Below are 14963 nucleotides of genomic sequence, written 5' to 3' on the forward strand. Positions count from 1 at the left end.
TTACAGCTGTTTAATTTCTGTAATTACATCTATAATTACACTATCCCGACCCTTACACCTTAACTTACCCTTAAACCTACCCACACCAAACCTGTCCCAATAACCTTACCCGTATCCAGCAAAAGTGTAATTATATAGTTAAGTACTGAGTAATATTAACTAACTTACTATTAACTACATGCACTATAGTGTTAAGGTAGGATTAGGATTTGGTTGAGGGTTAGTTGCATACTGTTATTACTATGGTAAGTACATGTAACGTTACAAGGACTCTGTAAAATAAAGTATTACCAAAGTGTTTTGCAATACAACATGAACACATCCACCAAAATTTTGTTTTAATGTAAATACGTAGAGGTTAAAGACACCACATATAAAATGTGCCCAGTCTTTCCTTCTTCAAACACGTGCACTAACCACCTCACCTCTGACATACGATCTCTGGTTCAGCAGAGGAGAAAAAAAATCTTTTCTTTAGACTTCCATTGAAAATGCAGTACTGTAAACACTAATCTTTTCCTGAAAGACAACATTCCACTCTCAATTAGGATTCAGATATTATCAGTACCCAAATGCCAGAATGGGTATTTGAAATCCTAATGTCACGTTAAGCAGTTACGAATGTATCGGTCATGGCCTGTGAGTGAGAAGAACTTACTGAAGACAAGCTTCAGGACTCAAGCAGGATTTACTGTTCTGTTTTTCTTTTGGAGACCACAGACTGTTTGAACATTAAAGCCTGTCAGGGGTTGTTGTTTCATTGTGTTATTCTTGAGTGAGTTCAATCCACTCATGCAGTGACTCTTAAAAGGTTGGGACTCAGATAAGACCACTCTTTAAAATCATATTACACTTCAGTTATCTAATCCCAGAATAAAGGCCAAACAAATAAAGCTTCCACTCTGTACCGAACGACAGCAAGGACTTTAGCGCTGCATTATAGTTCTTGTGTATGAACGTATGATAGCACTTGATGTTATGTGCCATGTTGTAAATCTCAGTCAGTGAACGCTTCTGATGCTAATCGAAGAGGGTTTGTTGCACGCAGAGAATGAAACTTTTGTAATAGAATGATTCTTTAACTATGAACAGATTGCAATCCTGCAGTGAAAGTATTTTTACATAAATTATATATAGTATACTGTATATATAAATACAGAAATGGATTAAAAAATATATATCAAAAGTCTTCACAGATCAATTGTAGATCAACAGTACTTACAGAATCACACAATATTGGAAAAAAGAAAAACAATGTGATTGGATGATTGCAAAGACTAATATTTTACTTCCTCTTTTAAAGGGAATGTTATCAGAGCATGTTGTTTTTCCCATGGGATAAAGCTAAGTATTTTCAGTTGGTATGTGTGAGATTTTCTTTGCAGGGGCTAAAAAAAGTAAAGCTGCACAGTACAGCTGGAATAGTTTCCATACTTCCTCAGGACTGAATCACACTTTGCTCTTAATTTCTTTTCTTTTTCCACTACAAAACGCTACAGAACTTGTTGTCACCATACCCGAGAGATGATGTGAAGCAACCTTGTGTTTCTTTTGCAGTACGCTCCAGTTGAAAGCAAGATAGTAAATGTAACCATGGCTCCACCAGCTATAGTGCTTCCAAGTCAAGTCAGCCAGCAGGACTCCTGTCCTTTGGAGAAAGCAAGGTATTGATGTCGTAGACCCATTACAGGATTCCTAAAAATCTCTTTTGATTTATTAGCCTTTAAACAGCAGTTTTAGTAATTCAATCATTGTAAAAAGCTGCTAAAATAAGTCACTGTTTGTACTTGTGCTGAATGTGAACTTCTTCAGTGTTGGTATAATGTGATTTTAATCTGTGTGTGCCAGACCACACAGCCCTAGGCCTCGTCTCTCCCGAAACTCTGCATCATCATGTCCCATCACCACAGTGGGTATGTTCAACTATACATGTAAACATACTGGTTTAGATATTTTGTAGTATTTAGAGATAATTATGTTTTCATATGGCATAATATGCAATGTAAAAATAGTCATGTGAAGTAACTCAATGGGCCGGATTTACTAAACAGGGCGAAAAGCGCTAATGAAAGTGGAAGGTTCTGCTCTAGATCTACTGATGACACGCAAATTCAATCTACCAAGAGCAGCGCAAATTAGCGTCTGGTTTAAGATATGCTTTTTGGGCAGTAAAACCAGTAAATTGTCTACCGCAAACCTTAGTAAATCGTGTTGCGTGATTCATTTAAATACTCTCGTCCCATAAATCTTGCATCTGAAAGGGAAATTCCTACAAAAGCATATGCAATAAGGTCAGCCGCAAAAATAACTGTGTCCATGCCTTTTCGGTGCAGATTTTTCACTGCGTGTCTTTAGTAAATCCTGACAGTAGTTTTTAACGCCAAAAAAGGGTTTGCGCTGGCGCAAGCTGTTAGTAAATCTGGCTCTATGTAAATTTGATTAATTCTTATGGGATGGTTGTGATAGAAGGAAGCGTACAAAATAACTGAAATGCTTCCACTTAGATTTCTGTTTACTTTGTTTCTCCCCTGAGATGAGTTGGCGGGGTGGTGTGTTGTACAGCTGTGCTTAGGTTGTGTTTGCTCATTTGTGTTTGAGATGATGATGGACACGTGATAGACCTGGTGAAGGATCCTCTTCCTGAGCTGAAGTTGTCTGAAGAGGACCGTCAGAAGAATCTGGAGCTGCTCGATCAGGCCAAGAAAGTCAGCGATCGCTTCCTGCAGCGCAGGGGCCGACGCTCCACCTGTAGCCTTTCTGACTCCCCCACAGGTAACAAGATCACAACCCCAGTTAGGACTGTGCTTCTCAAACTGGGGGCCATAGAGGGCCTTTAAATTTAAACTTAATTTAACCCTTTAACAGTCACATTTTGCACAAAATTATTTATTGCTAAAATTGTGTTCTTGACACCTCATTTAGCAACTTTTCAGTGTTTTTTTTTTTTTTTTTTTTAGACCAATTCACTAAGTGGACACACAAGTCTGCCCATTTAGGGTAATTTTTGGCATGAACTGACAAGTATTAAGCATTAATGGAATTTTTCATTTGTGCAAATGAAGTTGAAGTTTTTTCACATAAAAACATTAACATTATCCAGTAATTAGTAAAACAATTATTAAAAAACATGTTTTTTATTATAACACATGTAGTAAATGCATTGTAAAAAGTGCAACAATCAATGTAATATAATACAAATAAGTAAATAAACAAGTACAACAAAATAAAATAAATAATGATAATAAATAATTATTAAATTATATTACAAATAATAAACAATAGATCTAGTGACAATCTGTATAGAATTTAAGGTAAAAGACAAATAGTCAATGGTATATAATAGAAATATAATAAAACAAATTATTGATATGATATGGTATTGGTAACAAAGCATTGGTTTTTGTTGTTCAAACAAAGGAACAACTTCTCATCCTTAGAATAGATGCATTTTAATGGTTTGATTATATTTCACATTCAATGTACAAACGAATAAATTAGAATAGAATATCAAACACATACACTATATGGACAAAAGTATTTAGACACCCGACCGACCATTATACCAAAAGGTAATTTATTCTAAATAAATAGACATTAATATTTGTTGGTCCCCCCCTTTGCAAGGCTGTATATGTATTTAGTTATGGTTGTGTTGCTGAGCTAGCTAGCATCCAGTTCAGTTTGCCCTAACTGGGCAACTCGACCGAGCGGTCACGCATTTTTTCTGCGGTAACACATAGAAAAAATGTATCACCACATTGCTGCCATTCAAGACAACTGTTACCCTGTTACAAGGATGAAAGTGTTCATCCTGGCCTCAAGAGGGCAACAAAAGGAGGAAATGGTTTAAATATTGGGAGAGATAGAGGGAGAAATGAGGGAAGCATGGTGATGGTTTGGGGTTTGTTGGGGGGAAAAAGAGGTGGAAACCCATTGGGTTAAGGATGTTTGCAGAGAAGCTCACAGAGGACTCTGTAATGGAGCTTTAGAAGAGAAACAAGAGTTGTGATGAGATATACTTTTCCTGTGTTGGATTATGCTACCTGTGTTGGATTACACCAGTGGAATTATTTGAACTGATTGCCTATCTTGATTGCCTGCTGGGACATTGCAAAGACTGGGACTTTCTACCAACATTCAGATAAGAAGATTTGCGTTACAGACTGTATTTCTCTTCTCATACTGCAGTTACACCTTCCATACCTCATGTCGCCTGTTTTGTTTATTTGTGTTTTGGGTTTGAGTTTGATATGTTTATTTGTTTGTTTACAGTATTGAGCTTGGTTATATGAAATGTTGTTTTGGGTTCCATCAGTATGTCTATTGTTATCAGTAGCATTCATTTTTAATACATACTATTCATTTTCACTCCCTTATTGAGACTCGTATTTAATTTGAACACAACTATAAGCAAAAGTGAATCCCCCTTTTATGTAACTTATAGTCTATGAAATAAAAAGGCGAGATAGTTACATAGTGGTGGCCCGTACGGGGAATTGCATTTGAAGGTTGTTGTTTAATTAAAAAGTCACTTCTGCCATGGCTGACCTCTGTTCTGGTACAGAAGGGGAGTTTGAGATTAATCCAGATTTCACGGCCGGACCATTCGTAACCAGAAGAGAGCCGGTGAGAGAACTTATTACTACATTCAGTGGCCTCTATATAGATTCTGATGGAGAGCCTGAGGCAGAGAGTGATAAATGTGAAATCGACGATGATGATATCAACTTTCCTCTTCCACCGCCACCAGAACCTGAGATAAGTGACCAAGATATGGTGGAAAATCTTAGGAGAAGAGTCGTCTTCTTGGAAGAGCAGTTGACAAATTGTATACAGAAGGTGAATGAGAGGGTTACCAGTGACCAATTAGAATGTAGATGCAGAGCAGGAGAGGATAAAATGTCCTATCGTGTTGAAAGAGCATGTGAGAGGGTCAAGAAGGCGTTGGAGCTAGACATACAGGATCTGGGGAAATCAATGGTTGATTGTCTTGCTAGACGTGATATCCAGATGGATAGGAAGATCAACGCTTGTATACCCTCGACATCTACTCCAATACATCTAAACCCAAGTTCACTTTCTAATCCTGTAGTCTCTCGTATCTCCAATAAAACTTACAATGTGCAAAGAAGTCATCCTCCATTTTCATCTGCATCCATCTCACACCGTCCTCCTGTTGATATTGAGTTTCCTCGTTTTGGTGAAGATGAGGCTGATGATCCCATTTCCTATATTGAGAAATGTGAAGAATACTTAGCTCTACGACCTCTTTGTGAGGTAGAGTTGTTTGCTACCCTCTCTTCTGTGTTAAAAGGAACTGCAAAAGCCTGGTGGGCAGCCGAGAGGAGAAATGTGAGTTCCTGGAATCAATTCAAAGACGTTTTTCTGAAGTCGTTCCTAACTGAGGACTATGAGGCGGAAGCTGCGAGATTGCTGAGAGAAAGGAAACAAGGAGTACAAGAGAGTATCCGTGACTTTGCCTTCCAGTATCGTGCTTTGTGTCTCAGATATAGGAGGGACATGCCTGAAAAGGAAGTCATCCAAGCTATCCTAAGGAACTGCAACCCAAGGCTAGCAAGTTTGCTTCGAGGAACCGTGAAGAGTGTGAGTGAGCTGGTAAGGATTGGAACCCAGATTGAAAGGGACTTTGAGGAATCAAAAAAATATTGGAGCAGCATAAATTCTGAATCCCAAAGGAAGAAGAATCAGCACGTACAAAGTCCATCCATCCGGTCATCAATGGCTAGTACTAATACCATACAGTCTGAACCATTTGTTACCCAGCCCAGTAAACAAGAGATGAGGATGCTTACCCTGCCTATTCTTCTACGGGGCCGTTATTTCCATGCTATGCTCGACACTGGGAGTACATTTTCTTTGATCCAAGAGTCCTGTTGGAGGCAGTTGGAATCTAAGCAGAAGTGGAAATCCAGTGGAGGACAGACGTTTTTACTAGCAAATGGACAGGTTCAGACTGCGTTAGGACGTTCAGACTGGGAGTGTGAGGTGTTTGGACAAAAGTTTATAGTCACCTTATATGTGATGAAGGATTCTGATTTGACATTTCCTCTCATTTTAGGAATGGATTTTTTGATGTTTTCGGGGATCATTTTGGATTTTTCTAGATCTCAGTATATACTACCCACAGCTTCAAAGGAAAATGATCAAGTTCATCCATTTGTTACTAAAGAATCAGGTTGCCCACCTAATCTAAACTTTTACCTTGCTGTACCTATTCCTCCAGACACTGTAGATACTAACCAGTTGATCCATCAACTTGTGCAAGCAGCTGATACCACCAACGAGAGTAAGGTTTCATTGCAAGGGGTCCTGAGAGAATGGCCAACTGTATGCACTATTGCCATTGGCCATACTAAGATTGTGAAGCATTCCATCATTACACATAATGAAGTTCCCATCAGGAAAAGGCCATATCGGGTTTCAAGAGAGAGACAACAGATTATAGATCATGAAGTTCAAGACATGCTGACTAAAGGTATTATTCGTCCATCTGTCTCTCCTTGGGCCTCTCCTGTAGTGCTGGTACCAAAGAAAGATGGAAGTACAAGATTCTGTATCGATTACAGGGGTCTAAATGCAAAGACTTACCTGGACTGCTACCCCATGCCTCAAATCCTAGAGATCTTAGAATCACTGCATGGAGCCAAAGTATTCAGCACTTTGGATCTGAAAAGTGGATACTGGCAACTGGATATGGAGTCAGTCAGTATTCCCAAGACAGCATTTGTTACATCTTCAGGGCTTTATGAATTCCTCCGTCTTCCTTTTGGCCTGAAAAACTCTGCTGCCTCTTTCCAAAGGTTGATGGAGATTGTGCTGAAAGACTTAAAAGGGAAGTGTTGTTTCGTCTATATAGACGACATCGTTGTTTATTCTAAGGGTGAAGAGGAACATCTAGAACACCTCTCACAAGTTTTCAGATGTCTTCAGAAAGCAGGTTTAACACTTAACCTCAAGAAATGCAACCTGGTTCAGAAATCCCTTGTATTTTTGGGGCATGTGGTGTCCGCTGAAGGTGTGAAGACGGATCCAGAAAAGGTGAGAGCTGTGAGGGAGTTCCCAACCCCTCAGTCACTCAAAGATGTACAGAGATTTCTTGGCCTAGCTGGATGGTATCAGCGATTCATCCCTGGTTTCGCTGAGAGAGCCGCACCTTTGCATGCCTTGAAGCGAAAGGGCGCCATGTGGGTCTGGTCTGAAGAGTGTCAGAAATCTTTTGACGACATAAAGCAATCACTTACCATAGCTCCAGTGTTGAGTCCTCCAGAATTCTACAGACCATTCAGAGTTCAGACTGATGCTAGTCAAGTGGGTCTTGGAGCCGTGTTGACCCAGGAGTATGAAGGCGAGGAACATGTTGTAGCATATGCGTCCAGATTACTACATGGTGCTGAAAGAGCATACTCAGTCTCTGAGAAGGAGTGCCTCGCCGTAATCTGGGCCGTGGAAAAGTGGCGACCTTACCTTGAAGGACAACGCTTTGAGGTTATCACCGACCATGCAGCTCTATCTTGGGTTTTCAACCATCCAAAACCTTCCTCCAGACTAACACGATGGACCATTCGGCTTCAGAGTTTTGACTTTGAGGTAAAGTATCGGAAAGGGCAATGTAATATCGTACCTGATACCTTGTCCAGAAGTAAGGATGACATAACTTCTCCAGCAATGCTTGTTGTATGCAGAGCCCCGAAAGTGTCGGATAATTATGCAAGCCTTCAGATTGACTGGGATGGATTAGCTGAAGCACAACAGAAAGACCATGAAGTCAAAGAAATGATGGACAAAGTTACATCTCAAATTGACCGTGACCTTTCAAAAATACATTACACCAATGAAAATGGATATTTATTCCGTAGTGTGCCAAGTCAGCAGCAGGGACATAAGTTTCAGTTAGTCATTCCGACATCTTTCCGGGAGGAAATTTTGAAGTTTGCTCACGATAGTCCTTTGAGTGGGCATCTTGGAAGGATGAAAACTCTCCTACGGCTGCTAGAAGTGGTGTACTGGCCAAGTATACGCAAAGATGTCTGGAATTATTGTAGAGACTGCCAAGTATGCCAACAATACAAACCCTCAGTCACTAAATTGTCTGGGCAGTTACAGTCAACCCCAGTGGTGGAGCCTGGGCATATGCTGGGTGTAGATTTTATGGGACCATTTCCCAGAAGTACTAAACAACATGAATACCTGCTTGTGGTGGTGGACTACTGCTCCAAGTGGGTGGAAATGTTCCCAATGCGGAAAGCTAAAGCACCACAAGTGGCAAGAATCTTGGTTGAGGAGATCTTTACTCGCTGGGGTACCCCTGCCTACCTTGTGTCCGATCGAGGGGCTCAATTTACATCTCGTCTCCTCACCCTAGTATGTCAACAATGGGGAGTAGTTAAAAAGCTGACCACTGCTTACCACCCGCAGACCAATTTGACTGAGAGGATTAACCGTACTTTGAAAACGATGATGGCATCGTATGTAAAAGATCACCATCGACACTGGGACAGGTGGTTGCCAAATTTCAGATTTGCCATAAACTCCGCTTGGCAAGAAAGTACGGGGTTTACTCCAGCAGAGATTGCTCTTGGGCGTCCTCTCAAGGGACCTCTTGAAAGAGCTATACCAACACCACCTCAACCTGACAGCCCTACCTATGAGCTATTGGAGAAACAACGACAGCTTGTGGAAACTGTAAAGGAGAATGTTGAAAGAGCTCAGCATAAACAGAAGCGGAACTACAACAAAAGGAGGAAAGTGGAGGATTTTCAAGAAGGAGATCTGGTATGGGTTAGGGCTCACCCTTTGTCCAGGGCAGAGGAAGGTCATATGGCAAAATTGGCAGCAAGATGGAAGGGTCCAGCCAAAGTTTGTAAACGGTTGGGTCCTGTAAATTATTCAATTTCATTTCTGGATGCCCCTCTGGTTTTTGACAAATTTCACGTACAAAATTTAAAACCTTTTTATGGTATGGTAAACTCTTCCAGTGAGGGGGGAAGTATGTAACAGTTACCCTGTTACAAGGATGAAAGTGTTCATCCTGGCCTCAAGAGGGCAACAAAAGGAGGAAATGGTTTAAATATTGGGAGAGATAGAGGGAGAAATGAGGGAAGCATGGTGATGGTTTGGGGTTTGTTGGGGGGAAAAAGAGGTGGAAACCCATTGGGTTAAGGATGTTTGCAGAGAAGCTCACAGAGGACTCTGTAATGGAGCTTTAGAAGAGAAACAAGAGTTGTGATGAGATATACTTTTCCTGTGTTGGATTATGCTACCTGTGTTGGATTACACCAGTGGAATTATTTGAACTGATTGCCTATCTTGATTGCCTGCTGGGACATTGCAAAGACTGGGACTTTCTACCAACATTCAGATAAGAAGATTTGCGTTACAGACTGTATTTCTCTTCTCATACTGCAGTTACACCTTCCATACCTCATGTCGCCTGTTTTGTTTATTTGTGTTTTGGGTTTGAGTTTGATATGTTTATTTGTTTGTTTACAGTATTGAGCTTGGTTATATGAAATGTTGTTTTGGGTTCCATCAGTATGTCTATTGTTATCAGTAGCATTCATTTTTAATACATACTATTCATTTTCACTCCCTTATTGAGACTCGTATTTAATTTGAACACAACTATAAGCAAAAGTGAATCCCCCTTTTATGTAACTTATAGTCTATGAAATAAAAAGGCGAGATAGTTACAATGTCTAGAACATGAAATCCGCTTAAAAAAAAATTGTCTCAACTTTTAGCTTCAATTTCAGCCAGTGTTTGTAGAGAGGCGTCACGTCAATACACGCCCGGGGTTTTTTTTTTTAGCTTCTCAGCAACAATATATTTTAACAGCATTGCCAACAGTGGATATAATTGCCATTACACACTCTTTTCAATAAAGAGTATAAGGACAAAGAGCCAAAAATGGGGTTTGGCGAGTTTTAATTGCAGCAATTTGATCGCGAAAAATGTTCAACCGTGCGGTTACAATGCAAAGGTGCAGTAAGATTTCTGAGAAACACTGTTGATATTTAAAATCACCAAAACAAACACGTTCCTACATAAAAGCATCACAATCCTATCTTGATAGCCCTGCCCACAAATCACAAACACGCTATGCAACACAGGCTCCTCCCCCCTCATGAGTGGACATGCCCCTTATTGCTGATTGGATACAAGTGTGTTTTGGTGCTCAGTTCGATCCACTTTCAGCAGTGTTACTCAGAATTCACTTACTGCACCTTTAATTAGAAAAAAATCCTGTTTTAGTGGAAATTACATCAACACATTGAATAATGCTGTGCGTTTCAAGGCACTTCAGTGGACCTTTAACAAAAGATTTCCTTCAACAGTAATGTTCCAGTTTCAGTCATGCAGTGGTTTTCTAGGCAGTTGCGTATATCATGTAAAAGTTACAATGTTTAGGTTTTACATGGTCTTTCTTAACAGGAATTTAGAGATTGTTTCATGTTAACATATACAATGTTTAAGTCTTGTTTCTATATCTTGAGAACTGTGTATTTTATCGCTTTATCTCAGTCACGTCCCATAGACTTCCATTGAAAAATGCAGCACTGTAAACACTATTTCCTGTGGTAACTGACAGCCTGTCAAGTTTTCAGCCGAGCAACTGGACAACTGCTTGGTTATAAACAGTAAAATAATTTCCCATTGATAGTAAAAATGAAGAACACTTCTTCCAAGTGGTGAATGTTTTTGTTGCAATCTTGAAATGTTTATTACAGAAGCAGCTTGTTTATTTTCAGCTTTTGCGATTTCCTTGCTTATCAGACTTTAACATCATGTCCACATGTCCTCAAATGTCTTGAGGACCAGCCAAAATTCCTCCTTTATCCTGCACACCAGCCACAGCATACCGACTTGAGCATATTCACAGGTCGATAAGAGATAAAGCGAAGTAATATCCAAACTTTGTCCAAAAATGGCTAACGTTGTCTTTGGGTTACAGCTCTCTCCCCAAACGCAACGCCATGCTCCTCCCCTGGACTATCCAGAAGCAGTTCCCTCTCTGCACCCTCACAACTAGGTATCATGCTGTGCTTTCCCTTTCCATTCCAGTCCCTTTCCATGGTTGATCTAAGCTAAATGGTTTCATTTGCTCCACCAGGTCCTGAGGTCTTCGCAACTCCTCCAGCAAGTCCCTCCATAACTCAGGTGAGAGTCACTTCTAATTCCCTTCTATATAGCGTTGATATTATGTCCCCTTGGTGATGATAAATGTTTCGTTGTTTTTGTTTGTGTATCTGGTCAGCATCTGGAGGTACCATCTACCCATGACCAAGAGGACACGAGTAAGCTGGAGCAGGAGGTTTGTGTAACTAATGTTATTCCTTCTGCTCTTCTCACTTTAATCTTCCTCCTTTTGTGTTTCAGGTATAAGAACATTAGCAAACATATTTGAATTTTTTCCTCCTTTTTTCCTTTTATTGTAACCTATAATGTTAGTCAAGTGCCAAATTAGTTCATCATGACCTTTTTCTTTCTAATGCAGTCTAAAGTAGTAAATGTGAAATGAGTAACAACAATGTTTATCTGCATTTACTCACAAAATCTGCTTTACATTGAGTTGAAATGTATTGCACAAACAGTTCAAACTGACTTTTCGACTGAAATTAAAGTACACATTAGCATATTTTATGCTAACTAAAATAACTTATTATGAAATAATTTGCTTAAGTGTGAACTGAATGCAATTGTAACAGTTTGTAGGGTTTGTAAGAAAGATGTGGGAACCAGCTAATCTTTAACATGAATTTTAATGACAAAATAAAATTCAAAACTGAAAGCAAAACGTGTTGCAGACACTTTTCAGCTAACTTCCGCACATGAACACAAAAGAAAAACAACATAATTGCCACACATCTGTAAGCATGCACTTCATGCGTTTGTTCTTTCCTTAATCATTAAACTCACTCTTTTGTTCTTTTGCTTCAGACCTTCACGAGGCTAGTAGAGTGGATGCCTAGCGACAAGAAAAAAAAGGTGTCCTCTGGAACTTTAACCCCACGTTATGCCACCACCGTACCAGCCAGAGATCCCGCCGTGGTTCAGAAGGAGAAGCCAGACCATCATGGAGCAATGGACAAGGGGACGAACTCTGAACACACAGCCCAGAAAAAGGAGGAGACTCCTGGCCGTGGTGTCAGTCAACCTCCAGCCACAGGGGTCGCCAAACCCGTGCCCCGACCCCCCACACAGCAAGCCCCATGCACGGCCGAAATCAAAACAATAGGGGCCTTCCCACCTCTAATGAGAGCCGTCTCCTGGGACACGGTGGGCTCTATGAACATGAGGAATGCTGCTCCCAAAGGCGAGGAGTGTCTGTCCTTCCCTGACAAATCAAGGGAGTCTCTGTATAAGTCATCTGGGTACAAGGACTTCCCTGTGCCACCTGGGACCGTTAAAAAACTGTCCAGTTTGCGTGAGGTAATCCTTTGTTGTCTTTGGCCAACCAATAACCATGCTTTTTCAATAGTTTAATGTTCCTTTTTATGGCTCTCTCTGAGATTTAAGCCCAGTTGGCAGAATAAAGGGAATGTTATGTCCCTGATTTAGCAGAATCACTTTTTGAAAGTTGGTTTATGGTTTTCATTCCTCTTCTAGGAGCACAAGCTGGTGCGTAACCAGAGCATCTACAGCACAAAGCTTCCTGACCTGAGTGAAACAGCCGAGCAGGAACGAGGTGCGATCATCTTGAGTCAGTCTGTGCATAAATTTATTGCAGCTTATTTTAGGGGCCAAGTGCCAAAGGTTCATAGGCACCTATTGTAATTGTTAGTGTTCCTATTTTTATTCTTTAGATTTGGCAAACAGATAGAGGACAGTCTGTCACCATACCAAATTTGGAGTCTCTAACTCAATCCCTCTAGTGCCACCAGCTGTCCAAAGTTTCACTCATCTTTATGCTACTAACTTTTGAACCGTACGGGCTAGATATTTTTTTTTCTTTTGATTCCTTGGCTTCGATTCGACGATTCGATTGCATCCTATAACGTCATTTTCTGTTATGAAAATCCGATTTTGACGAAAATAGATCATCTTCCGACCATGCTGACAAAAAGTTATGAAATTCAAGTTGATTCATTAAACTGTTCTCGAATAACTTGCAAACGGATTAGAGGAAGAGCACGCCAAAATGAACGTGAGGCAATAACTCCTCAACGCAGTAGCGTATTCTGACCAAACTTGGTGTGTGTTATGACAACCATGACCTGAGAGTGCCTGCACAGTTTTGGTGCAGTCAGCTTAATAGATTCCTTGGGTCATGGCGAGAACATAGATACCAATTTTGCCATAGTCGGCCGAACGTCCTGTCCGCCATTCTGAAACCTACTTTTTTCGAACTCCTCCTAGACCGTTGGTCGGATTTTCACCAAAATTTAATCGTATCATCTTCAGACCATGCCAGCAAAAAGTTATGGATTTTGCGTTGATAGACAAAACTTATTTGTATACCGCATCAACAAAGTTGAGGCATAATGCCGAAAGATTCTGAGGTTGTATGTCTGCTATGCTTTGGCATATTGACACCAAAGTTTGCATGTGTCATTAGCCGCGTTTCCATTACCCTTCAAATTGCGCAAATTGAAATTGCGAATTGAAAATACGCTTAATAGAAACACGTAATTTTCGCAAAAACTCCCATTTATCGCAAAAAAGTTTTTACGCTCGCATGAGGTGGTTTTTCAGGCAATTCGAAAAAGAAATATTTCGCAAAACTGCAATGGAAAGATCCACATGGTGTTCCACAAAAGAAAGTAATTTGGCAACACTTTTATTATGATGGTCCCTTTTAAACATTCTGTTGACTAAGTAACTTTGCTACATGTCAACTAACTCTCATTAGAGCATTAGTAGACTGTTTGCTTGATATCTGCTAACACTTTATTGTGATGATTCTCCAACAGATATTCTACTGACTATAAGTAACTTTGAAAATAAATGTTATTCTAACCCAAACCCTACCAGTCTACTAATACTCTACTAACACTCTAATGAGAGTTAGTTGACATGTAGGTGCAACGTTACTTATAGTCAACAGAATGTGTTGAAGGGACCATTGAAATAAAGTGAAACCAGTAACTTATGCATATCTGAAAGGACATGAGGGTGAGTAAATCATGCATGAATTAAAAAATTTGGATGAACTATCCAAACAAATCCTACTTCTGTTTTAGGCAGATGAATTATTCTGGTTATGTGTTAATCCAAAAAAAATCTGTTCTATGTAAACTGTCCCTTTCTGGCATCTCAAATGTATCATGCAGAAGTTACAGGGTTTAGTACTGGCCAGGCCTTTATCTTATAGTCTCATGTGAAGAACACTTGACTATACTTCGTATATTTTAACATGTAACATTGTAGCCTGTTTTTACAAACTTTTCAACATTATTTTCTATGCTGTTTCACATGTTGTCAGTTTGTTTCTCTGCTGTTGCCAGTAGAGCTTAAAATGATAATTCACCCAAAAATGAAAATTCTGTCATCAGTTGTTCCAGACCTGTGTGAGTTTCTGTTGAACACAAAAGAATATATTTTGAAGAATGGTAATCAGAAAGTAGCTGGACCCCACTGACTTCCATACTATGAAACAAATACTATGGAATCAATAGATTTGGTTACTGACATTCTTCAAAATATCTTCTTTTGTGTCCAACAGAATAAAGAAACTCGTACAGGTTTAGAACAGCTTGAGGGTGAGTAAATGATGATTTTTATTTTGGGGTGAACTATCCATTTAACGTTTTTTTGAACCCAGAACATGGCGCGGAGCTGTCACCCACTTTTATGGGATTTATTCTATCACTGATCTGTTTTTACACTTATTTTTATTACTTGTTTAAAAATACATTTGAAATGTAACTATATTCTTACACCACTAGGTGGCACATGTAATGTCACAATCAACACGTAGTCGTAGTACTTGTAATAATTTCTTT

General features: G+C 39.7%; 1 protein-coding gene across 4 annotated transcripts in view; it reads left to right on the top strand.

Moving 5' to 3' along the window:
* The window catches only part of mrvi1 (murine retrovirus integration site 1 homolog), a 55031-nt gene that overhangs the window by 18301 nt on the left and 21767 nt on the right, over positions 1-14963 (top strand). For all 4 annotated transcript variants that reach the window (XM_081357501.1, XM_081357499.1, XM_081357500.1 and 1 more), the window contains exons 6-13: positions 1558-1664; positions 1849-1913; positions 2599-2772; positions 10973-11050; positions 11132-11178; positions 11276-11332; positions 11959-12450; positions 12628-12706. In XM_081357501.1, the coding sequence (XP_081213627.1) occupies positions 1558-1664; positions 1849-1913; positions 2599-2772; positions 10973-11050; positions 11132-11178; positions 11276-11332; positions 11959-12450; positions 12628-12706 (1099 nt within the window). The remainder of the gene's footprint in view (positions 1-1557; positions 1665-1848; positions 1914-2598; positions 2773-10972; positions 11051-11131; positions 11179-11275; positions 11333-11958; positions 12451-12627; positions 12707-14963) is intronic.

The sequence above is a fragment of the Scardinius erythrophthalmus genome (assembly GCF_964197995.2).
Source record: "Scardinius erythrophthalmus genome assembly, chromosome: 2".
Lineage (NCBI taxonomy): Eukaryota > Metazoa > Chordata > Actinopteri > Cypriniformes > Leuciscidae > Scardinius > Scardinius erythrophthalmus.